At 70.2% G+C, this 25119-nt stretch overlaps 5 protein-coding genes across 5 annotated transcripts; 3 read left to right on the top strand and 2 right to left on the bottom strand.

Moving 5' to 3' along the window:
* Positions 1-317: 317 nt before the first annotated feature.
* On the bottom strand, positions 318-4697 carry ARRB2 (arrestin beta 2). Its single transcript, XM_052775062.1, is given in 16 exon segments — positions 318-457; positions 588-642; positions 737-816; positions 907-990; positions 1107-1244; positions 1550-1622; positions 1773-1857; positions 2077-2212; positions 2338-2405; positions 2645-2704; positions 2878-2892; positions 2894-3075; positions 3186-3230; positions 3482-3542; positions 3774-3804; positions 4609-4697. Coding segments are annotated over 16 exon segments (1233 nt in total). The 5' UTR covers positions 4632-4697; the 3' UTR covers positions 318-360.
* Positions 4698-5061: 364 nt separating this feature from the next.
* Positions 5062-13141, top strand: PELP1 (proline, glutamate and leucine rich protein 1). Its single transcript, XM_052775061.1, has 16 exons — positions 5062-5241; positions 5579-5643; positions 6444-6549; positions 6839-6988; positions 7552-7623; positions 7743-7802; positions 8351-8501; positions 8920-9049; positions 9146-9233; positions 9412-9500; positions 9881-9997; positions 10346-10496; positions 10570-10696; positions 10932-10987; positions 11365-11601; positions 12168-13141. Exons 1-16 carry the CDS (start codon positions 5116-5118, stop codon positions 12921-12923), a joined length of 2481 nt encoding a protein of 826 aa, XP_052631021.1. The 5' UTR covers positions 5062-5115; the 3' UTR covers positions 12924-13141.
* A 683-nt stretch (positions 13142-13824) lies between these two features.
* SNAPC2 (small nuclear RNA activating complex polypeptide 2) lies at positions 13825-15850 on the top strand. The gene is made up of 5 exons (XM_052775043.1): positions 13825-14085; positions 14582-14701; positions 14790-14858; positions 14978-15209; positions 15535-15850. The coding sequence occupies exons 1-5, from the start codon at positions 13876-13878 to the stop codon at positions 15804-15806; spliced, it is 903 nt and encodes a 300-aa protein (XP_052631003.1). The 5' UTR covers positions 13825-13875; the 3' UTR covers positions 15807-15850.
* Positions 15851-16116: 266 nt separating this feature from the next.
* COPS6 (COP9 signalosome subunit 6) lies at positions 16117-19837 on the top strand. Its single transcript, XM_052775042.1, has 10 exons — positions 16117-16268; positions 16753-16878; positions 17363-17494; positions 17822-17910; positions 17989-18051; positions 18162-18209; positions 18641-18755; positions 18979-19071; positions 19251-19351; positions 19566-19837. The coding sequence occupies exons 1-10, from the start codon at positions 16139-16141 to the stop codon at positions 19704-19706; spliced, it is 1038 nt and encodes a 345-aa protein (XP_052631002.1). The 5' UTR covers positions 16117-16138; the 3' UTR covers positions 19707-19837.
* Positions 19838-19989: 152 nt separating this feature from the next.
* MCM7 (minichromosome maintenance complex component 7) lies at positions 19990-25092 on the bottom strand. Its single transcript, XM_052775049.1, has 15 exons — positions 25041-25092; positions 24863-24942; positions 24475-24639; positions 24255-24379; positions 23830-24010; positions 23615-23752; positions 22994-23143; positions 22797-22911; positions 22553-22684; positions 22196-22279; positions 21718-22111; positions 21409-21492; positions 21145-21313; positions 20507-20616; positions 19990-20350 (listed from the first exon to the last, which is right to left on the bottom strand). The coding sequence occupies exons 1-15, from the start codon at positions 25069-25071 to the stop codon at positions 20152-20154; spliced, it is 2157 nt and encodes a 718-aa protein (XP_052631009.1). The 5' UTR covers positions 25072-25092; the 3' UTR covers positions 19990-20151.
* Between the last annotated feature and the right edge of the window lie 27 nt (positions 25093-25119).

A 25119-nucleotide genomic window follows, 5' to 3' on the forward strand; every position in this document is an offset into this window, starting at 1 on the left:
ACCCAGCGACCCGCCCTCCCCGTCCCCAAGCCCCATCGGGGGGGGGGGGGGGACGGGGACGGACACAGGCCGGGGGGTGTCCCCTGAAACATCTTTAAAAATTAATGTACATATAAACAGTTGGGGGGGCGGGGGGGTAATGCCCAGTCAAGTCCAGTGCTTGGGGGGAATGGGAGGAGGGGGGCTGCACCCCAGGGGGGGCCTGGGGTCCCCCTGAAATGCCACCCCCACCCCGGGGGGGGGACGGGAAGGGAGTGGATCCCCCCTTACAGCAGTCATATGGGGAGGGGTGCGCCAGGGGTGTTGAGGAGGGGGGTCCTGGGGGGGGCGCAGGGGGATTTGGGGGTCCCGGGGGTGTCACTAGCAGAACTGGTCCTCGTCATCTTTCTCGTCCTTCAGCCCCTTCAGGCGCAGGCGGGCGAAGTCCTCAAAGACGATGTCGTCATCTGGCCCGTAGCTGGGGCGGGGGGGGGAATGACACAGGGGGGGACACCCCAAATTACCCCCCTGCTCCTCTCCAGGGGGAGTGTCTCAGTCTCTGCCCCCCCCCCCCCCCCTCAGTTTATTTCTTCCCTGGGGTCACTCACTTGGTCTCAAACTCGATGAGGTTGGTGTCAACGGGGGTATCTGTCTCAGGGAGGGCTGGGGGGGGGGGGCACAGGGTTTTGGGGTGAGGGGGGGGGGTGTCTCAGAACCCCCCCCAAGCCCCTGTGCCCCCCCCCAGGTTATCCCTTACCTGACTGTGACTGCGGCGGGGGGCAGGGCTCAGGGGGCTTTGGGTGCATGAGGATGAAGGGGAGCTCCACTGAGACATCCCTGGGGGGAGAAGGGGGTGAGCGGGGGGGTCTGAGGGGGGAGTCACAGGGACACGGGGGGGGGGGGGCTGGTGCTTGGGGGGGCACGTACCCGCCACGGGCCACCACCAGCTTCACCTTGACGCGATAGGACACCAGGATCCCCAAAACCTCCTTGTTCGTTCCCTCCTTGACGCTGCAAGAGAGGGTTAACGGGTGCGGGGGGGGGGACCACACAAAGGACACAGTACCCCCCCGGGGGCACGGGGGACCCCCCTGAGCGCCCCCTCCCGCCCCACCGCGCCCCCTCACATGGTGCTGGAGGCCAGGTTGGTGTCCTCATGCTTCAGCTTGCCGTCCAGCGCCAGCCCCCGCCGCTCCCGGTTGTTGCTGAGCAGGGGGGTCAGGGTGTAGACCTTGCAGAAGGTGGCACTGGGGGGCACCTGGTCCCTGGGGAAGGGGGCGCGGGGGCAGAGGTCATCCCACGGCAGGGGGGCACCCCAGGAACAAAGAGCCAGGGGCCGCACCAGGGACAAGGGGCCACCCCCGGGACGAGGGGTCAGGGGTCACACCAGGGCGTGGGGTCACACCAAGGACGGGGCTCAAGGGTCAGCCCAGGGACAAGGGGTCAGGGGGGTCGCTCCAGGGACAGAGGGCACGGAGTCATCCCAGGTGAGCCACAGGGTCAGGCACGGTCCCGGGGTCACCGCCAGGGCAAGGGGTCAGGGGAGGAGGGGGGTCCCAGGGTCGCTCACTCCTGCTCGATCTGGGCCACGGGACACTTGTACTGGGCGGTGCTGAAGAGGCAGATGTCGGCGAACTGCCGCACTGTGGGGACAGCGCCGTGTCACCCCCTGGCCCCCTGCCCGCCCCCAATATCCCCCCCAGACTCCCAGGTCCCCCCACATCCGTCCCCCCCACCTTCCCCTCATCCCCCCCCCCCCCGTGTCCCCCCTTATCCCCGTGTGCCCCCCGTACCAGAGATTTTGACCCTCTTGATGCTCTTGCTGGAGTTGTTGGTGACGTGGACGTTGACATTCAGGGGCTCCCCGTGGTAGTAGAGCTGGGGGGGGCACCGTCTCAGTGCTGTGCCCCACAGCCTGCCCCACGGCGCCCTGAACCCCTGCCCAGAGCCCCCCCCAGGTCCCTGCCCCACTGCTGGGAACCCAAGCCCCCTCCCCACCATCCCCTGCTCCACACCTAGGACCCCCAAACCCCCCCAGCCCCTGCCCCACCATCCTCTGCCCCATGCCTGGGACCCCCACAGCCCCCAGCCCCCCACCTCCTTGTCCAGCGAGGCCTCCAGGTGCAGGGAGCGCTCAGACATGAGGAAATGGCGGGTGGTCTCGGCACTGGGCTGGGGGCCAGGCTGCTCAGGCGCGTACTGCACCTTCCGGATCACCAGCCGCACCGAGTTCCTGGGAGGGGTGGGAAGGGGGCCCAGACACCTGGATCCCTGGGACCGGGCACCCGGACCCCTGTGTCCCCCCAGAGAGGGGTGCTGCGGGGGTGGGGGGCAGCCAGACCCCTAGGTCCCTCCTACCTCTTGTGGATCTTTTCCTCCAGGGATTTAGCGCAGAACGCCCGGATCTCAAAGTCAACGCCGCAAGCCTGGGGGATGATAGGACTCCCGTAATGCTGCTGCCCCCCCCCTTCACCCCCAACATTTCACACTCATCTCAATCCCTCCCCCACCACTTCACCCCCAGCCCCAATAGCACCTTCAAAGCCCCCATTCCCCCAAATAACACCCAGCCCTATAGCCCCCCCAGTCCGGACATCCCCATCCCCCCCCAAGCTCCCTCTCCTATTGCCCCCTCACCCCCCCAACAACCCCCTCCGAGCCCCACCTTGCCGGTGTCCTCAGGGCCGGGCTGCAGCGTCACGGAGCAGGGCAGGTTCTGGGGGATCTGGGGAGTGAGAGGGGCCGGGGGTAACAGGGGGGAGATATGGGGTGGGGGGGCTCAGCCCCTGGGGGTTGGGGGTGGCTATGGGGCAGGGAAGCCCAGGTCAGCGTGCGGCTGGCGACCCCAAACTGGCTAGGGACGAGGCACCCCACAGGCAGCCGCGGGGCAGGGCTCACCGTGAAGGCGAAGGGGGTGCGCGGCGGGGCCCAGCTTGCGGAGTAGGCGCTGCTGCAGGCGGGTGGGGGGCCGGCGCTCCTCGGGCAAGGGGGGCACGGCCTGGCGGGTGGCGGCGAACAGGTCCTTGCGGAAGGACAGGCCCAGGACGTCCAGGTCCTCCCGGCCGTAGCGGAAGGCGCAGGTCAGCGTCACAAACACTGCGGGGGGGGGGGCGGGGGGTGGCCGTGGGACCCAGGCATCTGGGGGGCGGGGGCCCAGGCATCCCCTGGGGCTGTGGGAGCCCCCCCATCCTCCCCCTGTCCCTCACCTTTCCGGTCCTTCAGGTAGTCGGGGTCCACCAGCACCACTCCATCTGTAAGGGGAGAGGGGGTCAGGGGGAGGCGAGGGTCGCCCCAGCCCCACGGCAGCCCCAGAGGAACCCAGACCCACCCCCCCCAGCAGCCCCTCTGCTCCCCCAGCACCCCCTAGACTCCCTCAAATCCCTCCCAGCAGCCCCTCCATATGGTCAGGTCCCCCCCACCCGCCCCGTGCTGCCCCCAGGCAGCCCCTCTGCCACCCCAGGTCTCCCCGACTCCCCTGGCAGCCCCCCCAAGCCCCACTCACCCACAGGGTCCACCCGGTCCAAGTGATCCACGAAGTCTCTCTTGCCCAAGTAGACCGTGAGCTGGGGGGGATGTATGGGGGGGGTGGTCAGGCCACAGGGATCCCCCCCAAGGAAAGGGTCAGCAGCCCCCTGACGCGGGGTGGGGCCCAAATTGCACAGGCGTGCCAACACCCCCCATCCCCATGGCAGGCTGAGGACGAGCACAGCTCATGTCATGGGTGTCCGATGATAGAAATGGGGGTATGAAACTGGGAGATTGGGGGTCCTCAAGCTCTCCCCGGGGTCTCTCACCTTGCAGTTGGGGCTGGATTTCTTGAACACCCTACGGGGGAAAAAAAAGTGGTTAAAATGGTTGTTTTGGGGGTGGGTGTTTGGGGGGAGGAAGGGGTTTTGGGGGCATCCCCCAAAGCCATGCAGCCTCCCCTACCCCCACTTTTGGGGACACCCTCCCAAACTCACTGCACAGCCTTCCCCCCCCCAGTTTCCCCCAAATGTGAAACCTACCCCACGACAGCCCCCCCCTAAATGTGCCTGGAGCCCCCACATTCCTTGTGCTTGGGGGGACGGGGCCTGACCCCCCCCCGCCCACTAGACTGGGAGGCACTGGGGGGGCCCTGGAGGGGGCCGACCATGGCCCTTCCTGTTTTCTGCCCAGCAGGAAGCAGGGGTGGCTACCGGCCCCACGGGGCCCCCCCTCCTCTTGGGCAAATGCCCCCCCCCCATGCACGGGGCCACCACCAGCAGGGGGGGCTGGTGCGGGGGGGGGCAGCCCCACAGCTGGGGGGCAGGGGGTCCCCATTAGCCGTAGGGCTGGGAGGGGCCCCACAGCCACCTCCCCCACTTTGGGGTGCAGAGGGCCCCCCCCGCGGTCAGCACTTCCTCCCACTCCTGCTTCCTCCTCCTCCTCCCCAGGCACTTCCCCTGCCCAGCCCCCCCCGGCTGGGGGTTGGGTGCTGCCCAGGGGATCCAGGCGTCCGGGCACCCCCCGCCCCCCCCCCAAGCGGGGTCCCAGCCCCCCCACAGCCCCCGCAGGCGTGGCCGGAGAGGGGGGGACCCCGGCGCATCCCCGGGGGGAGCTGTCACCCCCCCCAACCCCGCGCATAGGGCGTGTGCAGGGCCCCCTCACCTGGTGCCCGCCTTCTCCCCCATGCTGGGGCCAGGGTGGGGGTCCCAGGGGGGATCCTGGGCCTAGGCGGGGGCGGCGGGTCCCCGGGCCCGGCTGGGGGGCACGGCGGGCCGCAGCGAGGCCATGACCAGGCCCCGGGTCACGTGGCGAGGCGGCGCAGCCAATCCGGGGGCGCGGCGGGGAGGAGGGGGGCGACGTCACGGCGGGAGGTGGGTGGGTGGGTGGGCAGGGGAAGTGACTCCTTCCGGGGCGCCCGCGCCGCGGCGGTGTCCAGGCTCCCCCTCCGGACCCGCTCCGTGGCCGTTTCCAGACCCCCCCCGGGGCCGTTTCAAGTTCCCCCCCCGGGCAGCTCCTGGGGCGCGGGTGCGGCTTCAAGCCGCCCCCCTCCGCAGGCCGTCTCCAGGCCCCGCCCCGCCCGGCCCCGCCCCCCAGGCCCCTCCTCCCCGCGCGACGTGACGCCATCAGACGGCGCCCGGGCGCGCGGCGGCGGCGACGTCTGCGGCGGAGATGGCGGCGGTGGCGGCGGCGCGCGCCCCCGCCGCGCCGCTGCTGGAGGCGCTGAGCGCGCTCCCGCCCTCCCGGCGCGCGCTCCCGGGGCTGGTGCGGGGGCTGCGGGACAGCGCGGGCACGCAGGTGCGGGGCGGGCAAGGGGGAGCACCGGGGCCGGGAACGGGACAACCCTCCCTACCCCCCCCACCCGGGCACCGGGCACCGGGACCCCCGCCCCGCGATCGGGACCCTTCCCCCGGCGCCAGGAAGCCCTCCCTCGGCACCGGGAGCCCCCCCCGCCCGCCACCCCCGGGACCCTCCTTTCCCTCCCCCCATCCCGTTAGGCCCCACGTGACCCCCGGTGACCCCCGCCCCCCCCCTCCCCGCTGCCCCGTCCCTCGTGACTCCCCGCCCCCCGCATGACCCTTGGGGACCCTCGCGACCCCTGACCCCCTCGTGACCCCTGACCCCGTGACCCCAGAGCGCCCAGGCCATCGGAGGCCTCGTTGGTGTCACCAGCGCCCGCCTCGGCTCCATGAAGACCCGGTGAGTGACGGCCGCTCCGGCCAATCGGGGCGCGTGGGCTCCTCTGCGGCCATCTTTCTCGTTGGCTGCTGTCCTGGGGGCAGGGCAAAAAGTGAGGCATGAGCCAATTGGAAAGCAGTGTCGGTTCACGTGGGGGGGGAGGGTGTGGCCAGCTCATTAGCCAATGGGAACGTGCTTTCAGGTCACAGTTGCGTTGCCATTGGTCGTGCGACAAACCAGTCAAAAGAGGTTTTGTCCTTTGGGGGCATGGCTGCATGGCCAGTTAGCCAATCACAAGGAGAGTTGTTGCATGCACCATGCCTGCCTGCCTAGTCCTGCTTCTCATTGGTTGCTTTGTCATGGGTGGGCCGGACTAGGTGAACAGGCGACCAGTCAGAAGCTCCCTCAGCACCACACTCCTGGGGTGTTCTCTCCCATTGGCTTAGCAGAGCTGCCAGTCAGCAGGGGTGTGTCCTCCCTGGACCACACCCACAAGCTCTCCTTTGCTATTGGCTGCCTGACATGTGGTGGGCAGTACTAGGTGGGACAGAGCCCAATCAACAGGGATTTTCCTCCCTGGTGGGTGTGGCCATGCAGGTAGGCAGCCAATCGGGCCTCGCCTGTGCGCCACGCCCTTACTGCACTCCCTCCCATTGGTTTACCTCACGTGTGGGTGGGTTGGGGTGGGGGGTGGGACTAGGTGGCACCACAGCCAATCAGAAGTGTGATCTCCTAATGGAGTGTGGAGGGTGGGCCTTGCCATTGGCCAGCGGGGGGGCTGTGGGGGCGGTCCCCGCGTGTGGCAGCCAATGGCGTTGCAGGTTCGAGGGGCTGTGCCTGCTGTCGCTGCTGGTGAGCGAGAGCCCGACCGAGCCCTTCCAGCAGCACTGCCTGGGCTGGCTGCGCTGCCTGCAGCACCTGCTACAGGTGGGGGGGGTCCCGGGGGATTGGTGGGGTCCCAGGGGGATGGGGGGGGCCCTGGATGGGGTCCCAGGGGGATGGGGGGGGGGGGCCGGGGGGATCCTGGGGGACTGGATGTGTCCCTGGGGGGGGTCCTGGGGCACTGGGGGGGGTGTCCATGAAAGGGTCCTGGGGGGCAGCACTGCCTGGGCTGGGCTGAGCCGGGGCAGCGGGTGACTGGGCGCACTGGGAGGGCGTGGGGGCCGTGCTGAGGAGGGGCTGTGCTGACCCCCACTGCCCACCCCCCCCCCCCCAGTCGCAGGACCCGGCCCCCACCATGGCGTTAGGGGTGGCCGTGCTCCACGACCTCCTGCTCTTCTCCTCCCAACTGCCCGAGCTGGCACGGGACATCGGCACCAACCACATCCCCGGGCTGCTCACCTCCCTGCTGGCCCTCAAGCCTGAGGTGCAGCTGGGGGGGGGGGCATGGGGGGACAGGCAGGGGCAGGGGGGACACGAGCGGGGGCTGGGGACAATCGCACAAGGGCTTGGGGGGGGTCTGTGAGGGGCTGAGGGGGGTCACAGAGGGGATGGTGATGTCTGGGGGGGGCATGGGGAGCTTATTGGGGGCTGGGGGGGCCCGAAGGGGGCACATGGAGGTCCATGGGGGAGTTGGGGGGCACTGAGGTGGCTCGCAAGGGTTGGGGGGGCCACAGAAGTTCTGAGAGAGTCTGGGGTGGCACAGAGAGTTGAGGGCATGGTCAGGAGGCACAGAGGGTGGGGGGATGCTTTTCGGGGGGGCTTGGATGACAGATGGGGGGTGAGGAGGTGACACCAGGGGCCACATGGTGGAGTTAGGGGGACACGCGGGCAGCTGAGGGGGGCTGTGGGGACTCAATGGGTTGGGAGGGAGAGCTCAAGGGGGCACGTGAAGGATTTGGGGGGGCTTAGTGGGGCACACAGGGGTCTTGGGGGGGGGGGCGCGGGACACACGGGCTCTGTGCCTGCCCCGCTAATCCCCCCCTGCAGTGTGAGGTCTCCACACTGGAAGGCATCAAGTCCTGCATGACCTTCTACCCCCGGGCCTGCGGCTCCATGCGGGTGAGAACCCCCCTGGGGATTTGGGGGGGGTCCGTGCCCTGCCCCCGCCTCAGGAGGCCGTGGCAACGGAGGGACTCGTGCTCTGTGTTGTCTCCCCCGTCACCCGTTGTCTCTCATAGGGAAAACTGGCAGCGTATTTCCTCTCCCGCATTGACTCCGAGTCTCCACAGCTGCAGCAGGTAGACGGGGCAGCTGGGTGGGGGGACACACCCTGAAATTGTTCTTGGGAGGGGGGTGTGTCATGGCAGGTTGAAGGTCTGGGGCTGTTCTGGGGGGCTGAGGGAGTCTGGGGGGGGGGCGGGGCGGTAGGGGTACATCCTGGGGCCTGTGATCGGTCTCAGGGGGCTGGGGGAGGCAGTTGGGACCCCTGGGGGGGGGCTAGAGCAATGTTCGGGGGCATGCTAGGAAAGGTGTAGGCACCCCAATAGGGTCCTGAGAAGGATGTAAGGTGTCCCGGGGAGGCTAGAAGAGCCCTGGGGTGGTTTGGGGGGGGCTGGGACAGCCATGGGAGGGCCCTGGGGGGGCCAGGGCAGTCACAGGGGGACCAGGGGCAGCTGGAAGGGCTGGGGCAGCCCTGGGAGGGCTCATAGGGGCTGGGGGTCTCTGGGCTGCTGAGGCAGTTCTTGGGGTGTCTGGGGCAGCCCCGGGGGGCTCATGAGAGCCTGGGGCAGCCCGGAGGGGAGGCCGGCGGAGGTCCTGACACGCGCTCCCCTCCCCCCACCCCCAGCTGGCCTGCGAGTGCTACGCGCTGCTGCCGGCCCTGGGCCGGGGCTTCTCGCAGGGGCTGCGGCACACGGAGTGCTGGAACCAGGAGGTGCAGGGGCTGCTGGCCACCCTGCACGGGCTGCTCGGGGCACTCTTCGAGGGCAGCGAGACTGGTGGGTGTGGGGCGGGGGGGGGGGGCACGGAGGGACCCTCGGGCGGGTTTTGGGGGCTCCGGGGGCACGGACAGACCCTGAGGTGTGGCTTTGGGGGGCTCTGGGTCACGGAGAGAGCTCGAGTGGTGGTTTTCATGGCTCTGTGCTTGTAGAGAGACCCTGAGAGATGGTTTGGGGGACATGGTGGGGAGCTGTGAGGACAGAACCCTGAGAGGTGCTTTGGAGGGACACTGGGTGGGTGGAGAAACCCTAAGGATAGGTTTGGGGGGCTCTGGGGGCATGGAGAGATTTTCCGAGGTGGTTTTGGGGATATCGGTGGGGTGGCAGGGACCCTGAGGGGCATTTTGGGGATCTGTGGAGACCGATGGACCCCGAGGGGTTCCTGGTAGTGCCTCGGTGGTAACACTGCCCCCCCCAGACCCACTGCCCTATGAGGGGCCGGGGGTGGAGATGCTGCTGCCGGCCCCCCAGGACGGGGACACCGGCTTCATCCTCACCCTGCACAACCGTTTCTCGGGGCTGGCCCGTGTGCTCCAGCTCCTGCTCAGGTACCGGCCCCCCCTCCCAGTCCCCAGCCACCATCCCAGCCCCCCAGCTGTGTCTCCTGGACCCCCGGCTTCCCCTGACCCCCCTTTCCTTGGCAGCAAGGAGTTCGTGGCGCCCGTCACCGTCCCCGTCCAGGACGTTTTGGACCTCATCTGTCGTGCCCTGAACATCACCAGCAAGAACATAGTGAGTGCAGCGGGGGATCGTCCCCGAGTGCCCCCTGGGGCAGCTGAGCCCCAAGCTGTGTCCTTGGGGCTGGGGCAGTGGGGGTTGAGGTCCCCCCGCTGTGCTCCTGTGGCCTCAGGGCTGCATTTGGGGGTGCAGGCGGGACACCTCGGATTCCAACCTTGCTCTGTCCCCCCAGAACTGGTTTGGGGATGGTCCCCTGAAGATGCTGCTGTTGCCTTCCGTCCACCTGGACATGCTGGACGTGCTCTCCTCCCTCATCCTGGCGTGAGTCTGGGGGAGTTTGGGGGTGTTTGGGGACGCAGGAGGTTGTGCTAGAATGGAATTGGGGTGCACTGGGGGGAACTGGGGGCTTTTGGGGGTACTGGGGATACTTAGGGCTGTGCTGGGAGGGAAGTGATGGGAACTGGGGGCTTTTGGGGACTTCTGGAGGCACTGGAGCTGTGCTGGGGGGGACTGGGGCCCCTGGAGCTGTATCGGGAGGGAACTGGGGTGAACTGAGAGGGAACTGGGGGTGCTCGGGGGACACTGGGAACTGTGGGGCTGTGCTGGGAGGGAAGCGGGGTGCATGGGGAGGGAAGGGCTGTGCTGGGGGGGGGTGGGCTGCATGGGGGGGTCCGCTGCACAGACCTGACGCCACCCTGCAGGTGTGGGGCGCGCCTGGTGCGCTGGGGCAGCGTCCTGGGCCGCCTCTTCCCCCAGGTGCTGAGTGCCTGGAGCGGTGCCCGTGAGGCTGCGCTGCCGGGGCAGGAGAAGCCCTTCAGGTACCGGGGGGGGGCCGGTGGGGGGGCTCCGCTGCAGCAGGGCTGGGCCTGGGGGCACCCCTGTGGGTCCCTGCTGTTCCCGGGGGGCTGGGGGGGGGCTCCTGTGTCTGTCCTTGATGTCCCTGGGGCAGCTGGGGGCATGTGGGGAGGTGTGGGGGTCCCTGGGGCGGCTGGGGGGACGCGGGGAGGTGTGGGGGTCCCTGGGGCGGCTGGGGGGACGCGGGGAGGTTTGGGGGTCTCTGGGGCAGCTGGGGGCGTGTGGGGAGGTGTGGGGGTCCCTGGGGCGGCTGGGGGGACGCGGGGAGGTTTGGGGGTCCCTGTGCCCCCCCTGACGCCCTGTGCCCCCAGCGCGGTGCGCACCCGCCTGTACCAGGTGCTGGAGCTGTGGGTGGAGGTGGCGGGCGCTGCCTCGGGGGTGCTGCAGGGCCCCGGGGCCCCCGGCGAGGTGCTGCTGGCCCACCTGCTCAGTGACATCACCCCCCCGGCTGAGGGCATCAAGGTGAGCCCCCCCCGGACCCCGCCCCACCCCCTCGCAGACCCCCGGTACCTCCTCTTCTCTCTCCTCCCCGCAGCTGAAGGCAGACCCCAAACCCAGCGCCCCGAAACGGCCCAAGCTGGGGGACGGGGGGGACTCCCCCGCCCTGCACCGCAAGCTGGAGCCGGCAGCCAACAGCGATGTGTGCCGGGCTGCCCTGCGAGGTATGGGGGGGGGAGGCGGGAACCCGTAGAGGCACGGGGGGCTGTACCCCTCCCTCGGGGCCGAGGTGGGGCCTCGCTCGTCCCTTTGTGCCCCCCTGTTGTTGGTGGGGGTCAGGGGAAAGGGGACCCCCCGATCACTTTGTTGCGGCTCCCTGAGACCCTGATCGGTGTTGTGGGGTGGGGGAAAGGGAAGCCCCCGCGGATCGCCCCATTGCTGACCCCCGTGTCCCCCCAGCGCTGCGTCGCGCCATCCTGACGGGAGGGCCGCTGATCAAGGAGGAGACGCACCGGGTAAGGGGACGGGGGGACGGGGCTCCGTGGGGCTGGGGGGGTACTGGGGTGTTGGGGGGCAGGTGTGGGGCTGGGGTGGTTCTTGGGGGGCCTCGAGGGTGGGTGGGGGCGAATGCTGGGAGAAGGTGGGGCTCTTGCTGGGGATGGGGCTGGTAACGGGGTCTGGGGGGGGTCAGGCGGGCGGTCTTTGTGGGGCTGGGGCAGGTGATGTGAGAGCTTACAGGGCTGGGGCAAGTGGGGGGGGGCAGGTAATGCGGGTCTCTATAGGGCCAGGGCAGCGGTGGGGGGATCGGGGATACGCGCTAGGGGTCCCCACGGGGCTGAGGGGGGCTGTGCCCCCTCCCCTGACAGCCCCCCCTCGCCCATCCCCTCGCCAGCGGCTGCAGGAGCTGGTGGTGCCGCTGCTGCTGCGGCTGCCGCAGACCGAGGTCCCCCCGGGGCCCCCCGCCGCTGCCGCCGGCCCCCCCGGCACCCCCTATGCCAGCCCCCCATGCCGGGCCGCCCTCTACCAGCTGCTGCTGGCTCTGGTGCTGGCCCCCGCCCCCGCGGGGGCCCCCCCGCTGCACTGCGCCCTGCGTGCCTTCGGCCAGGGCCAGCGCGACCCGGCCCTCCAGGTGAGACAGGCTGGGGACACCCCAGTCCTCGCCTGGGACCCCCAGGGGCCCCGGACCCTCCCCAGGCCCCCCCCATCCCAGAGCTGGGACCCCCAGGGTGTCCCCATCCCCCAGGGACCCCTTATTCCTCCTGGGCCCCCCCCCCCCGTTTTTATCGCTCCGGGGTCTGCCTCATGCCCCCCCATTTCACAGCAGGGATTCCTAGGGACCCCCCAGCCCTTAGCAGAGACCCACATGGGTGACGACCCCCTCTGAGAACCCTCTGTCCCAGAGCCGGGATCCCCCCCATCCCCCCTGGGACCCCCTTATCCCATCTGGGCCCCCCCCCCATTTCACAGCCAGGACCCCCCCAGGCACTCCTAAAGGCCTTTATCCTGCAGGCGGGACCCTGGGAGACCCCCTCACCCCACAGCCCGACCCCGCGGGACCCCCCCACATCGGGGAGCCAGGACTGAAGGGCCCCTGCATCTCCCCAGGGACCCCCAAAGCCCCCCCTGTCCCTGCTCTCCCCCCCTCTCCTGGCACCCCACTAACCCCCCCCCCCCCCCCCCCCCCCCCCCCGCCAGGTCTCCTCCGTCTGCACCGAAGCTCTGGTGGTGGCGAATGCCCTGGCCCGGCCCTGGGTGCCCCCCCTGCACCCCACTGCCGTCCCAGGGGCCCCCCCAGAGCCCCCTGCCCCCCCCCTTCCGCCCCCTGCCGCCCCCCGCCTTCCCAGGGGCACCCCGGGCTGCCCCCGCCAATCCGCTAGGACCCCCCCGGCTGCCGCCGCTGGCGGAGGAGCCCCCCGGGGAGGCCCCCCCCGGGCAGCCCCCCGCCGCCCCTGGGGGCGAGGAGGAGGGCGGCCCGGCGGGGGGGCGTCCCCGGCGCCCCGTCTTCGTGCACTACGACAAGGAGGAGCCCTCGGACGTGGAGATCTCCCTGGAGAGCGACTCGGACGACAGCGTGGTCATCGTCCCCAAGCGGGGTGCACCCCCCTCGCCCCCTGGCCCCAAGAGCGGGGGGCCCCCGCCGCCACCCCCCCCTCGCCCCCGCTGGCTCCCCCCGAGCCCCCCGAGGAGCTGGGGCCCCCCCCGCCGCCCCCCGCCGCCCCCGCCGCCGCTGCCCCCCGTCGTCCCCCCGGCCGCCCCCCCGGAGCCGCCGGGGATCCCCGGGGAGCCCGACCCGGCTGTGATCAACATCAACAGCAGCGAGGAGGAGGAGGAGGAGGAGGAAGAGGAGGAGGAGGAGGAAGAGGAGTTCGGGGAGGAAGAGTTCTTCGAGGAGGAGGAAGAAGAGGAGGAGGAGGAGGAGGAAGAGTTCGACGAGGAGGAAGAGCTGGGTGAGGAGGAGTACGAGGAGGATGAGGAGGAGTACGAGGAGGATGAAGGCCTCACCGAGGAGGAGGAGGAGGAAGAGGAAGAGGAGGAAGGGGGCCCCGAGGAGGGGCAGCCTCTGCCGGTGCCCGAGGAGCCCCCCCCGCCCCCAGGGGACACCGGTGCCCTGGTGATGGAGGTGGACGAAGGCCATCCGCCCCCCCCGGCCGGGGGGGGGGAGGAGGAGGAGGAGGAGGAGGAGGAGGAGGATGAAGAGGAGGAGGAGGAGGAGGGGACCAAAGCCCCCCAGGAGGGGGGGGAGGAAGAGGGGGAGCCCCCCCCGGGCATCCCCGAGCCCCCACCCCCCCTCCTGGAGCCCCCCGAGGGGCCACCCCCCACCCTGGATGCAGCCCACCCCCCGCCGCACCCTGAACCCCCGGGGGGGGCCGGCAGCCCCCCCCCGGCGCCCCCCCAGCTGGAGGAGGAGCCCCTGCCCCCTGTGGACAAGGAGGAGGTACCGGGGGTCCGGGGGGGGCATAATTTGAGGGTGCTGGGGTGAGAGGGGGGCAGTTGGGGGGGTGAGGCAGTTTGGGGGAAGAGTGGTGCAGTGTGTGGGGGGGAACAGGGGCAGTTGCCCCCCCCCCCCCCCCGACCTCCCTGCCCCTCCCCCAGGAGCTGGACGAGACGGCCACCATGCTGGCGGATTTCATCGACTGCCCCCCAGATGACGACAAGGCCCCCGAAGCGGCACTGTGACCCCCCCAGCACCCCCGGGCCCCCCCCAGCAGGGAGACGTGGAATAAACCCCCCCCCCCCCCAGCCCCGGCTGAGTGTGTGATTGGGGGGGGGGCTCGAACTCCAACTCCCAGCGTGCTCCGCGGCTCTCCGCGCCCCGCGAGTGACGCAGCAGGGCGGCGCCGTGCGGGCGCGCTGCGAGTGACGCTATCTCCGCGCGCCGGCGGCGGCCCGGGCCGGCGGCGCCATGAAGCCGCCGCTGCGGCCCCGCCTGGCCCCGGCCCGGTACGTGACGGGCCCGGGAGCGGCGGCGGAACCGGAGCGGCCGCGGGCGGCCTGGTCGGCGCGGGAGAAGCGGGCGCTGCTCGCGGCGCTGCGGGCTCAGGCCGCCCTCGGCCTCCCCGACCTGCAGCCCCGGCCGCTGCGGGAGCGCCTGCCCCGGCGGAGCGAGGCCGAGGTGGGGGCGGCGGGGCCGGGGTGCAGCGGGGACGCTGGGGGGGCAGGCCGGTGCCTGGGACCCCTGGGGGCGGGGCAGGGCGGTCGACCGCCTGGGACCCCGGTGGGGGGGGCTAATGCGGGGGTCTCCGGGGACCTGCGTCAGCGAGGGGTTGTGGGGAGGTCCCGGGGGGGCTGACGTGGGGATCCCTGGTCGGTGGGGGTCTCTGGGGGGTGTGACATGGGGGGTGCCCGGACGCCTGGGTCCTTGGGGGGGGTGATATGGGGGGTCCCAGACGCTGGCGGTCCCTGGGGGGGCGGGTGACGCGGCGGTCCCCAGCTGTGGGGTTCCCAGGGGGAGTGGTGGCCGCACAAGGGGGTCCGGGATCCCCTGCCCCCCCCCCAGCCCCAGGAGCGTCCCCGCTTGTCCCATCGGCCGCAGCCACCCCCGGGCTGGACGCAGTGTCCCCCCACCCGCTGGGAGCGCAGCCCCTGACACCACCCCCCCCCCCCCCCAGATCCTGTCGTTCCTGTGCCGGCTGCGGGGCCGGGCAGCGCGGGAGGCCGTGCGCACCCAGTACCGGCACTGCCTGGAGCAGCAGCGCCAACGACGCGCCCAGGTCCCAGCCCCCATCGAGGTGAGGGGGGGCTACCGCGGGATGGGGGGTCCCTGCCCCGGGGGGGGGTGGCTGGGGCCCGGTGTCACACCCCTGCTTTGCCTTCCAGGTGTGGCTGGAGCTGGCCGAGACGCTGGCAGAGGGGCTGGAGGAGGCAACGGCAGCCGCCTTCTCTCAGGTAAGGGGGTTTGAGGGGGCTTTTCCAGGGGGTGGGGGGCAGAAGGGACAGCTCCCCCCCTCCTTGGGCACCTCTCAAGGCACATCACCCCTTCCCCGTTCCCGTGTTATCACCTCTAGGTCCTCACTGTCGCAGCCACGGAGCCGCTGAGCCTTCTTCACTCCGTCCCCCCGCATCCTGCTGGCACCACGGCGGCGCCGGATCAGGGCGGGTCGGCACCGGGGGACCCTGCGGCCCCCCCGGCCCCGCAGCCCCACGCCCCCGGGGCCTTCACCGTCGACTTCCAGAGGGTCTACGAGTACCTGGCACGGCTGTGCCGGGGTGGGAAGGGCCCAGTGCTCCCCCCTGGTGGTGAGTGGGGGACCCTGATGCCAGGAGGGTGTCGGGGGTGTTGCAGAATTTGGGGCCACCTGTCAGTGAGGGGGGGCTCTGGGGTCCCCTGGCCAGGTTTGGTGTTGTGGGGTGGTCCGGGCAGGGGGATTTGGGGAGCAACGGCAGGGGGAGAGCAGGGAGGGTCTGGGGGTGTTGTCCCACACTGGGGGGTGTCAGTCCCAAACCGGGGGGCCCCAGCATTGCTGCTGTCCCCACCGTGGGGCTGGGACCCTGCCGGGAGGGAGGGTGTTGGGTGGGTGGGGGGTACTGACGCCGTGTCCCTCCCCCCCCCCCCCCCCCCCAGAGTCGGCGGTGGTGCTGGCACTGCTGGGCTCCCTCCCCCAGGAGCTGGGCGTCCTCGACCGTGCTGCCCTCCACAGCCACCTCCGAGGGGCCTACGGTGCCCTGACGGCCCCCCGCCACCCGCAGACGGACTCCCCGGCCCCCGGCATGGCCCCCGGCGTCCCCCCCGCCCCCGGGACCCCCGCAACCGGCTGGAGGGGGGTCGGCCTCTGCCCCCTCAACCTCTTCCTGGTCCCACTGCGGCTCCTGGCCCGAGCGGAACCCTCGGGGTGAGCCAGGACCCCCCCCCTCACCAAGGAGTGCCCCCCCCCAGCGTGGGGCTGGGGAATAAAGGCTGCAGTTCGCGCGGAGTGGGAGTTTCTGGAGTCATTTGGGCACTGGAACAAATGGGGGAAAAAAATCACTGTTTCTGGGGTGGCAGTGAGGGGGACCCACCTGGGAAGCACTGGGAGGCACTGGGTTGGACTGGGAGGCATTGGGGAAGCAATACCGAGGGTCAGGGATGGGAGCAACTGCCCCCACCGCCTGCGCATGCGCCGCCCTCCTAGGCCACGGCGCATGCTCGCCACGGCGCGTGTAGTCCCCGCCCCCAGTCCCTCCCGCGCATGCACAGAGTCGCTGCGTACGGTGGCCGAGCAGGGACAGGCCGAGCCAAGATGGCGGCGGCGGCGGCCGGCGCCTCTTCCTCCGCGTCGGGGAGCAACGGGGCCGGCGGGATGGAGGTGGACGTGGCAGGTACCGCCCGCGGGGCCGTCCCGGCACGCGGGACCGGCGCCACCGCCCCGGGGCTGCGGGGCCGCACCGGGACCGCCCGGTCGCTACCCAGGGCCGCGCTGCTTTCCTCCGGACCCTGCCCCCGCGCCTTCTCCCCGCCCACAACCCCGGGACCCCGCCCCCCGCGCCTTTCCCCCGCCCACAACCCCGGGACCCCGCCCCCCGCGCCTTTCCCCCGCCCACAACCCCGGGACCCCGCCCCCCGCGCCTTTCCCCCGCCCACAACCCCGGGACCCCGCCCCCCGCGCCTTTCCCCCGCCCACCCCCGCGGGACCCGCCCCTGGCTGGTGACCACACCTCCTCAGGCCATTGCTCCGCCCCCGGTCCCCATGGCCCCGCCCCCGCACCAGGTCATGCACCGTGACCCCGCCCACACACACCTGGGCCCCGCCCCCGGCCCCCCCCCCCCCGGCTGTCTATCATCCTCCTGACGGTGCCCCCGCAGCCGCCCCCTCGGTGATGGCCGGGGGGGTGACGGGCAGCGTCTCGGTGGCCCTGCACCCCCTCGTCATCCTCAACATCTCCGACCACTGGATCCGCATGCGCTCGCAGGAGGGGCGCCCCGGACAAGGTACCTGCAGCCCCCCCGTGACCCCACCTGGGTCTCCACAGCTCCCCTGCATCTCCCAGAACCCCCCCCAGCACCCTGGGGTCCCCCACAGACCTCTGTGGCCCTCCATAGCCCTGCCCCCCCCAGCGCCCCAGGGCCCCCCAGTGGCTTCCGTGGCCCCCCAGGGTCCCCCACAGCCCCCTGCAGCCTGTCCAGAGCCCCCCAGCAGCCCCCCCAGCCCCCCAGGGTCCCTCACAGACCCCCTGTGGGCCCCAGAGTACCCCTTTGGTCCCTGGTCTGGTCCCCATGTCCCCGAGGGGGTCTCCACGTGCCCCCCACAGCCCCTGGCCTGGTCCCAGCTGGTATCTGGGGCTGGTTTGGGCCCCCTGCCCCCGCCCCCAGCATAAGGCCGAGGTCAGTGCAGGGTTGGGTTGGACCTGTTGGTGGTCCCCGAGCCCCAGTGACAGTCCCCTGTGTCCCCCCCTCCTCCACTCCCCCCCCCCAGTGATCGGGGCCCTCATTGGGCGGCAGGAGGGCCGCAACATCGAGGTGATGAATTCCTTCGAGCTGCTCTCGCACACAGTGGACGGGCACGTCCTCATCGACAAGGAGTACTACTACACCAAGGAGGAGCAGTGTGAGGGGCGGGGGGGGTCTAGGGCGGGTCCTGGGCTGTCCGGGGGGGTCTTGGGCTGTCCTGGGAGGGTCCTGGGGGGGGTCAGGGCTGGCCCAGGGGGTCCTGGAGGGTCCTGGGCTGTCCTGGGGGAGGGTCCCGGGGCGTTCTGGGCTGCCCCGGGGCAGGTCCTAGACTGCATTTGAGGGGGTGTTTTGGGAGGGGGGCGATAGGGCCTTTTGGGGGAAGGGGTAGAGATGGTGTGTGTTTACTGCCTTGGGAGGGTCTGTGGGGTCCCCCTCCCTTGCCCACCCCCCGGCCCACTCAGGGCCCACCCCCGTCCCTCCCCAGTCAAGCAGGTATTCAAGGAGCTGGAGTTCCTGGGCTGGTACACGACCGGGGGCCCCCCCGACCCCTCTGACATCCACGTCCACAAGCAGGTGAGTGGTGGCGGGGGGCTGGAAGGGGGTGTGTGTGTGTGTGCACCCCATCCTGACACTGCCCCCTCTGTCCCCCAGGTTTGTGAGATCATCGAGAGCCCCCTCTTCCTCAAGCTGAACCCCATGACAAAGCATACGGATGTGAGTGGAGGAGAGGTGGGGAGGAGTCCTGGCACATGGGGCCCCCCAGGAATCCCCCCCAGTGTGGGGCTGGGCCCCCAAAAACACATCTCTTTCTCCTTCCCCCCCAGCTGCCCGTAAGCGTCTTTGAGTCCGTCATTGACATCATCAATGGGGAGGTAAGTCAGTGCTGGGGGGGGTGGAAATGGGGCTGGGGGGTGTCCTGGGGTTGCCTGGGGCCATGGGGGGGGCTGGGGGGACCCCAAGGGTGTCATGGGGCAGGGGGAGTGGTCCAGGGAGCTTGTTTAGGGTCCTGGGGAGGGCTGAGGGTTCGGGGGGGACGGACACTTCTGAGGTTCCAGAGGAAGTTACTCAGGTTGGGGGACACCGCTGGGGGTCTGTGGGGCTCCAGGGCTGCCATGGGGAGGATCCGAGGATAAATTGGGGCTGGAGAGGGGCCTGGGGGTGTCACTCAGGGGAATGGGTCTGGAGTGGGTTGTTGAGACATAGGGATTCTGGGGGTGCAGGGAGGGTCCGGGGGGTTGGGGAGAGGGGGCTGTGGGGCTGTTGTGCCCCCCCCATCACCCCTTTTGTGTCCCCCTCTCCCCAGGCCACGATGCTCTTTGCAGAGCTGACGTACACCCTGGCCACCGAGGAGGCAGAGCGGATCGGGGTCGACCACGTTGCCCGAATGACAGCGACCGGCAGCGGGGAGAACTCCACAGGTTGGGGACATGGCTGGGGGTGGGGAGGACAGGGATGGGGAGGGTGCAGGGCAAGGTGGGGCGGGGATGGGTCCCAGGGCCGGGGGGGTGGGGAACATAGGGACGGGGGCACAGGGACAGGAGGACACAGCTCTTGGGCTGCCTGGAGGGGCTGGAGCAGCCCAGGGTGGGTGGCTGTAGGGACATGGGACAGGGGGGACACGTGTCCTTGACCCCCCCACAGTGGCTGAGCACCTCATCGCCCAGCACAGTGCCATCAAGATGCTGCACAGCCGGGTCAAGCTGATCCTGGAGTACGTGCGGGCCTCCGAGGCTGGTGAGTTGGGGACAGGGCTCTCCCCATTGCCCAGGGAGGGGGGACAGGGCTGTCCCTGGGCTTTCCGTGCTCTCCGGGAGCAGGTTTGGCCCTGGGGTGTCCCCAGGGAAGGACTGTCTCCCAAGAGGGGCTCTGGGAGGGCCCCAGGGCCGTCCCCAAGGCTGACATCATCCCTGCAGGCGAGGTGCCCTTCAACCACGAGATCCTGCGCGAAGCCTATGCCCTGTGTCACTGCCTGCCCGTTCTCAGCACTGACAAGTTCAAGACCGACTTCTATGACGTGAGTGATGGCTCGGGGGGGTCCTTGGGGAGCTGCGGGGGTGGTGGCGGTCAGGTCCCCATGTCCCTGTCGGGGCACACGGCAGGGACAGAGCCGTGTCTCCTTTGCCACCAGTGCTGTTGGCGGCCCCTGCGCTACTGCAGCCGGGGGTGGGCAGATGCAGCTTGGGGGGGGGCCTCAGCAGTGCAGTAACCCCCCAATCCACCCCCGCCAGCAATGCAATGACGTGGGGCTGATGGCGTACCTGGGCACCATCACAAAAACCTGCAACACCATGAACCAGTTCGTCAATAAGTTCAACATCCTCTACGACCGGCAGGGCATCGGCCGCCGCATGCGGGGACTCTTCTTCTAAGGGGGGGGAATGCGACACTGAGGACACCCCCAGCCAGGCCCTGAGCCGCCCCCAGGGCTGGGGGACCCTACCCCAGGACTGTGCCCCCCCTCCTGGAGGCCTCCCCCAATAAATCAGCTCTAGGCTGGGAATTGCAGCTCCAGCGTCATCTGAGGTCCTGGGAGAGCTGGGCCCAGGGGAGCAACATGGTCCCAAGGGGAGGGGAACAGGCAGATACTGCCACCACAAACAGTAAGAAAAGCTTTTTTTATTGGTAAAAAAAAAAAACCACCCCCCAACAAGATGCTTTAATGAGGGGAGCGGGGCTGGGGCAGGTGGAAGCCCACGGGAGCCAGCGGAGAGACACAGGATGTGTCCCTGTGTCCGGTGACAGCAACTGCATCCCTGTGCATCCCCCCTGCCCTGCAGGGGGGCTGTAGGGCATCCCCCCCCGTGTTCCCCCCCCTCAGACAAAGGTGATGCGGGTGCGGGCGGCATTGACCTGCAGCACGTTGAGCTCCTCGTACTCCTGGAGCGCAGCCTGGACCTGGGCAGGGGTGAAGCCCTTGGCCAAGCAGCGCTGCAAGGCCTCGGCGTAGGGCACAGCCCGGCCCCCCGCCAGCTCCCGCACTGCCGCAAAGATGGCGTCGGCCGGACGCTGCACCCTGGGAGGGGGACGGAGAGAGGGGTCAGTGGGACCCTGGCTCTGCCACCTCCTCCCCCCCCGCCCCCAAGACGGTCAGGGCTCCCCCAGCGCTGCCACCCCCTTCCTGGCAGGCTGGGGCACTGCCCCCCCATGTCCCTCTGTGTCCCCTGCTCACCGGCTCTGCTGTCCCTTGTCCCCCAGCAGCGAGTCCTTCGACATCTCCATGAGCCTCATGGCCTCGTTCACATCCTCTTTCTCCACCACGTCCACCAGCCGCAGCCGGGCCTGTGGGAGCAGGGGGGGTTAGCGGCAACTGGGAGCCCCCAGGCAGCCCCTGGCACCCTCTGACATCACGCAGAGGCTCCCAACACTCCTCGCGGCCCCCCGAGACCACTGGAAGCCCCTCCAGTGCGCTGCCCCCATCCTGGGGGGTTGCTGCCAGCCAGCTCCGGGAAGGGATGAGGACAAGAGTGGGGCTTGGAGGCGGCCCCCAGCTGGCTGTGCCCTAGGAAGGGACAGGAGGGGACACCGGCCCCACGCTGGTCGTGCCCCCGGGGGCTCTGGAAGTGCTGCCTCGGCAGTAGACGCTGCACACACACTACCTGCACAAACAGCACTTTGGGGCCCCTGGGGCTTGCGGAGGATAAGGGGGGGGTTGGACGGGGCCACTCTCCCAGCTAACACCCTGCTTTAGCTCATCTTCTCCTGCCTAGTCCTACCCAGTCGGGCCCCTCCGGCCCCTGCCCAGCTCTGCGGGTCCCACGCTGCCACACACACCCCTCCCTGCCCATCCCTGCCCGCGCCGGGGCTCACCAGGGCAGTGGCCAGGCGGAGGATGCCCAGCAAGGTGCGCGCCGAGGTGTAGGTCGTGTCCTTGCTGGCCCACGCCTCCTTCCGCATCTCCACGTAGGCGGCCGTGATGTAGTCGGCCAAAGCCTCCGGCACCACTGGCTGCTTCCGCTTGCACATGGCAATGTAGCGCCTGGGGGACAGGCAGGGTGAGGGGACAGCGGGGACGACGGGGGGGGGGGGGGCGACATGGGGACAGGGCCAGCAGCCTTCTGCAGCCTCTCTTACCTCATCAGCTTCATGTCGAGCTGCTGGAAGGAGCAGGGGGGCTGGCGGCTGTGCTGGTGCACATAGGTGATGTGCTGGGCCAGGCTGTGGGGCAGAGAGGGGCTGGCAGCGGGGCCGAGGCTACCCGACGACTACCAGCCCAGCCCCACAGCTCTCGTGTAGGTCCCACGCTCCCCCTAGCCCAGCCCCGTGGCCTCCAGTCCAGCCCCTCACATGCTCCGTGGGCTCCCCCCAGCTCCCCGGCCTCCCCCCAGCCCCACACGCGCCCCGGGGCACCCCTCAGCTGTCCCCGCTGCTCCCCCCGCTCACCGCAGGTCGTTGTCGCGGTCAGGGCGGTCCTGGATGAGCCAGAGCAGGTCGAAGCGGGAGAGGAGGGCGGCGGGCAGCTGGATGTTGTGCTCCAGGCTGCGCTTGGGGTTGTAGCGGCCGTAGGCGGGATTGGCGGCAGCCAAGATGGCGCAGCGGGCATTGAGGGTGGCCAGCACGCCTGCCTTGGCGATGGAGATGCTCTGCTGCTCCATCACCTCGTGGATGGCCGTGCGGTCGGCCTCCAGCATCTTGTCAAACTCGTCAATGCAGCAGACGCCCCGGTCGGCCAGCACCAGCGCACCCCCCTCCAGCGCCAGCTCCCCAGTCAGCGGGTCCCGCAGCACGGCCGCCGTCAGCCCCACGCCGGAGGAGCCCCGGCCTGTCGTGTACTGGCCTGGGGGCAGAGGGGAGTGGCGGGGTGAGGGGGGGGGCGCAGGCACCCTGCCCACCCCCCCCCCCCCAGGAGCCTGGTACTCACTGCGGGGTGCCAGGCGGTCGATGTAGGACAGGAGCTGCGACTTGGCCACACCGGGGTCACCCATGAGGCAGATGTTGATGTTTCCTGGGGGGGGAAGCAGGGGGCGAGTCCGCAGGGGGCAAATCTGCTCCCTCTGTGCCACTTTGCTCCTGTCCCAAATCCCTCAGCAGCAGCCGCCGATTCTCTCCGTGGCCCCGCAAGGCCAACCCCATCCCCCAAAACCCGCTTGTGTGAAGCGGGATGCCCTGATCCCGAACCTTCCGGACCCTTGGCTGATCCCAGACAGCCACACCTTCCTGCAGGAGGGGGGGGCACCCCCGGCAAAGGCTCCCACCCCAGCACGGTGCGCAGCCTCACCTCGGATCTTCATGCCGTGGGGGTTGCGATCCACGCCGCCCACCAGCAGCAGCAGCAGCGCCTTCTTCACATCCTCGTGGCCATAGATCTCGGGGGCGATGGAGGCGGCCAGCTTGTCATAAAAGTCCTCCTCTGCGAAGGTGGTGAGAGGGAAGCTGTGGGGCAGCTGCCTGCCCCGCTGTGGGGCAGACCCAGGCCCCGCTTGCCGTCAGCCGGGCACGTCCCGTGTGCCCGACGGCCTCACCTGTGATCTGCCGGAGCTCCTCCTCGCTCAGGTCCCCGGCCCCCGACTCGTCCTCCTCGCTCTTGTTCATCTTCACGATGCAGTGGGCCTCCAGGTAGGTCTCAGAGAGCAAGCCCTGTGGGAGAAGAGGGTGGCGGTGGGTTGGGGGCAGCTGTGGGTGCCTGCCGCAGCCCCCCGTCCGCCGCCGCAGTGCTTGCCTGGGCCATCTGGCGGAAGCCGGTCTTCAGCAGGGGCAGGAAGACGCCGGTGACGCTGACGTGGTCCCCGGGCTGGGCCAGGCGTGTGTTCTCCCCGTGCACAGCCACGCTGATGGAGCGGGGAAGGTGTCCCACCGGCACCTGGTCGGTCTGTGGGGACAGACAGGGCTGGGGACCCGCAGCACCTGGGGGCACCACCAGACTCTCTCCCCATCCCCGAACCACCCTTGCACCAGTATGGACTAGGGCAGACTGGATAGGACAGAGCCACGCGGACGTATTGCCTCCTCGCCTCCGGCGGTGACAACGCTGACCCGGGGGTGGGATGTATTGGCCAGGGGAGGAGTATCCTCCCCCACCCCATGCTGGGGAAACTGCAGGGGTAGACTGGTGCCAATCTGGGGCTCCCCAACCTGAAACCATCACGGCCCCCGAGCTCTGCGAGACCCTGGGGAGGTGACACAGTGGTGCCGTGCCACCGCTGTCACCTCCCCTATGGAGCCAGACCGTCCCCAGAGGACAGCAGGGATGGGGAGGAGGCCCAGGACAGACAGGACCCTCCAGTTGCGGCTGGGGCTCACGGGGACACCCCAAGGTCCTGCCCCCCACCCCCCCACTCACATGCTCCTGCATCTTCAGCTCCTGGAACTTGATGAACTTGGAGCCGCGGCTCTGCAGGTAGAGCCGCCCCCCCGAGCGGTTTGTCTGGCACTCGCGGCTCGGGCACATCAGCAGCGGCATGAAGGTGGGCGACTGGATCTGGGGAGAGCCGAGGGGGTGGGCTCGGGCCGACCAGGGCCCCCGTGCCTGCCCCGGGGCCATTCCGCCATGCTTACGGGCTGGTAGGTCTCGGCCCCGCACTGGTCGCAGCTGTAGGTGGCCACCACCATCATGGGCTTGACCTCGGTGACACGGGTGACGATGCCGCGGACAGTCACCAGCTTCCCAATGCAGTCGGCCTTGACGTCACGGACCACACGGGCTTTGGCGGTGGAGGGGGCCTTGAAGTACAGCTCGCTGGGGACCAGGGGGACAGAAAGGGCTAGGGTTAGCAGGGAGGCAGCTGAGGCAGGGATAGGAACAGGGGATAAAGGAGCAGGAGAGGGTTGGATTTGGGGGCAGCATATGGGAATAGAAGGGGGTCCCGGGGGAGGCAGGGACTTGGCGACGTGGGTTAGAGAGGAGACGGGGCTCCCCGGGCAACAGGGCCGGGGTCAGAGGGGGACGCGGGGCGGGGGTACATGGTCCCCCTCGCACTCACAAGCGCCGCAGCAGCTCGGGGGGGTACTGATTCTGGGGGCTGCGGGTGTCCCCTGCATCCCGGCCCCGCTGCTCCAGCAGCAGCCGGTGCTCGATGTACACGTCCAGCACGTCCTTGCGGGACACCTGGGGACACAGGGACATCAGAGGAGGGGGGGACGTCAGAGGGGGCTGCTGGGGCACGCTGCCACCCCCCACCCACCCACCCGGGGAGCCCCCACCTCGCGCTCCTTGTAGAGCGGCAACAGCTCATGGACGGCGTCGGCGAAGAGGCGGCCGTAGCGCTTGGCATTGTCGCAGACGGCCTCGGCCAGTTCGGGGTCGTCCTCGGCCACGTCGTCCAGCGCCACGTACAGTGCCACGCGCTCCCGGTGCGCCAGCGCCGTCTGTGTGGGGGGGTGCGAGGCGATCTGGGGACCCCAAACCGGCCCAGCAGGGACAGGGCAGGGAGGGACCCCAACCGGGGCAGGGGGATAGGAGGGACCCCCGGCTGCCGGGGGCGGGCTGCAGCTGTGATGGGGGGGCTCAGCCGGCTCGGGGCGGGGGGGAGTGTCTCACAGCGACAGCCGGCACCGCGGACCCCCACCGGGCGCGGGCCGCCGCTCTCACCAGCTGCTCCCGGTACGGGAACTCCTTGCCGCCGTCGGCGCCATCGCGGTAGAAATCCTGCAGAAACCGCTTCGCCTTCTCTAGAGGAGGAAGAGGCGGTGGGGGGGGTGTCTCGGTCACGGGGGCCCTGCCGGTTCCCGGAGCCGATCCGGCCCGGTTCCCCCCAGCCCGCCCGCACCCTTCTCGGCGGCGTAGTCGCGCGGCGCCATGGTGGGACCGGGATCGGTGCCGGTGCCGGTGCCGGTGCCCGCGGGGCT

Source organism: Harpia harpyja, chromosome 26, assembly GCF_026419915.1.
Source record: "Harpia harpyja isolate bHarHar1 chromosome 26, bHarHar1 primary haplotype, whole genome shotgun sequence".
NCBI classification, from domain to species: Eukaryota; Metazoa; Chordata; class Aves; order Accipitriformes; family Accipitridae; genus Harpia; species Harpia harpyja.

Coding starts and splice junctions, on each gene's coding strand:
- SNAPC2 (XM_052775043.1), top strand. CDS start 13,876: ATGAAGCCGCCGCTGCGGCCCCGCCTGGCCCCGGCCCGGTACGTGACG. Junction 14,086..14,581: donor CCCGGCGGAGCGAGGCCGAG/GTGGGGGCGGCG, acceptor CCCCCCCCCCAG/ATCCTGTCGTTCCTGTGCCG. Junction 15,210..15,534: donor CCCAGTGCTCCCCCCTGGTG/GTGAGTGGGGGA, acceptor CCCCCCCCCCAG/AGTCGGCGGTGGTGCTGGCA.
- PELP1 (XM_052775061.1), top strand. CDS start 5,116: ATGGCGGCGGTGGCGGCGGCGCGCGCCCCCGCCGCGCCGCTGCTGGAG. Junction 7,624..7,742: donor GGGCCTGCGGCTCCATGCGG/GTGAGAACCCCC, acceptor TGTCTCTCATAG/GGAAAACTGGCAGCGTATTT. Junction 11,602..12,167: donor AGCGCGACCCGGCCCTCCAG/GTGAGACAGGCT, acceptor CCCCCCCGCCAG/GTCTCCTCCGTCTGCACCGA.
- MCM7 (XM_052775049.1), bottom strand. CDS start 25,071: ATGGCGCCGCGCGACTACGCCGCCGAGAAGG. Junction 22,912..22,993: donor GCTTCCGCCAGATGGCCCAG/GCAAGCACTGCG, acceptor CTTCTCCCACAG/GGCTTGCTCTCTGAGACCTA. Junction 21,314..21,408: donor CTCGACATGAAGCTGATGAG/GTAAGAGAGGCT, acceptor CCTGTCCCCCAG/GCGCTACATTGCCATGTGCA.
- COPS6 (XM_052775042.1), top strand. CDS start 16,139: ATGCACAGAGTCGCTGCGTACGGTGGCCGAGCAGGGACAGGCCGAGCC. Junction 16,879..17,362: donor GGAGGGGCGCCCCGGACAAG/GTACCTGCAGCC, acceptor CCCCCCCCCCAG/TGATCGGGGCCCTCATTGGG. Junction 19,072..19,250: donor CGTGCGGGCCTCCGAGGCTG/GTGAGTTGGGGA, acceptor TCATCCCTGCAG/GCGAGGTGCCCTTCAACCAC.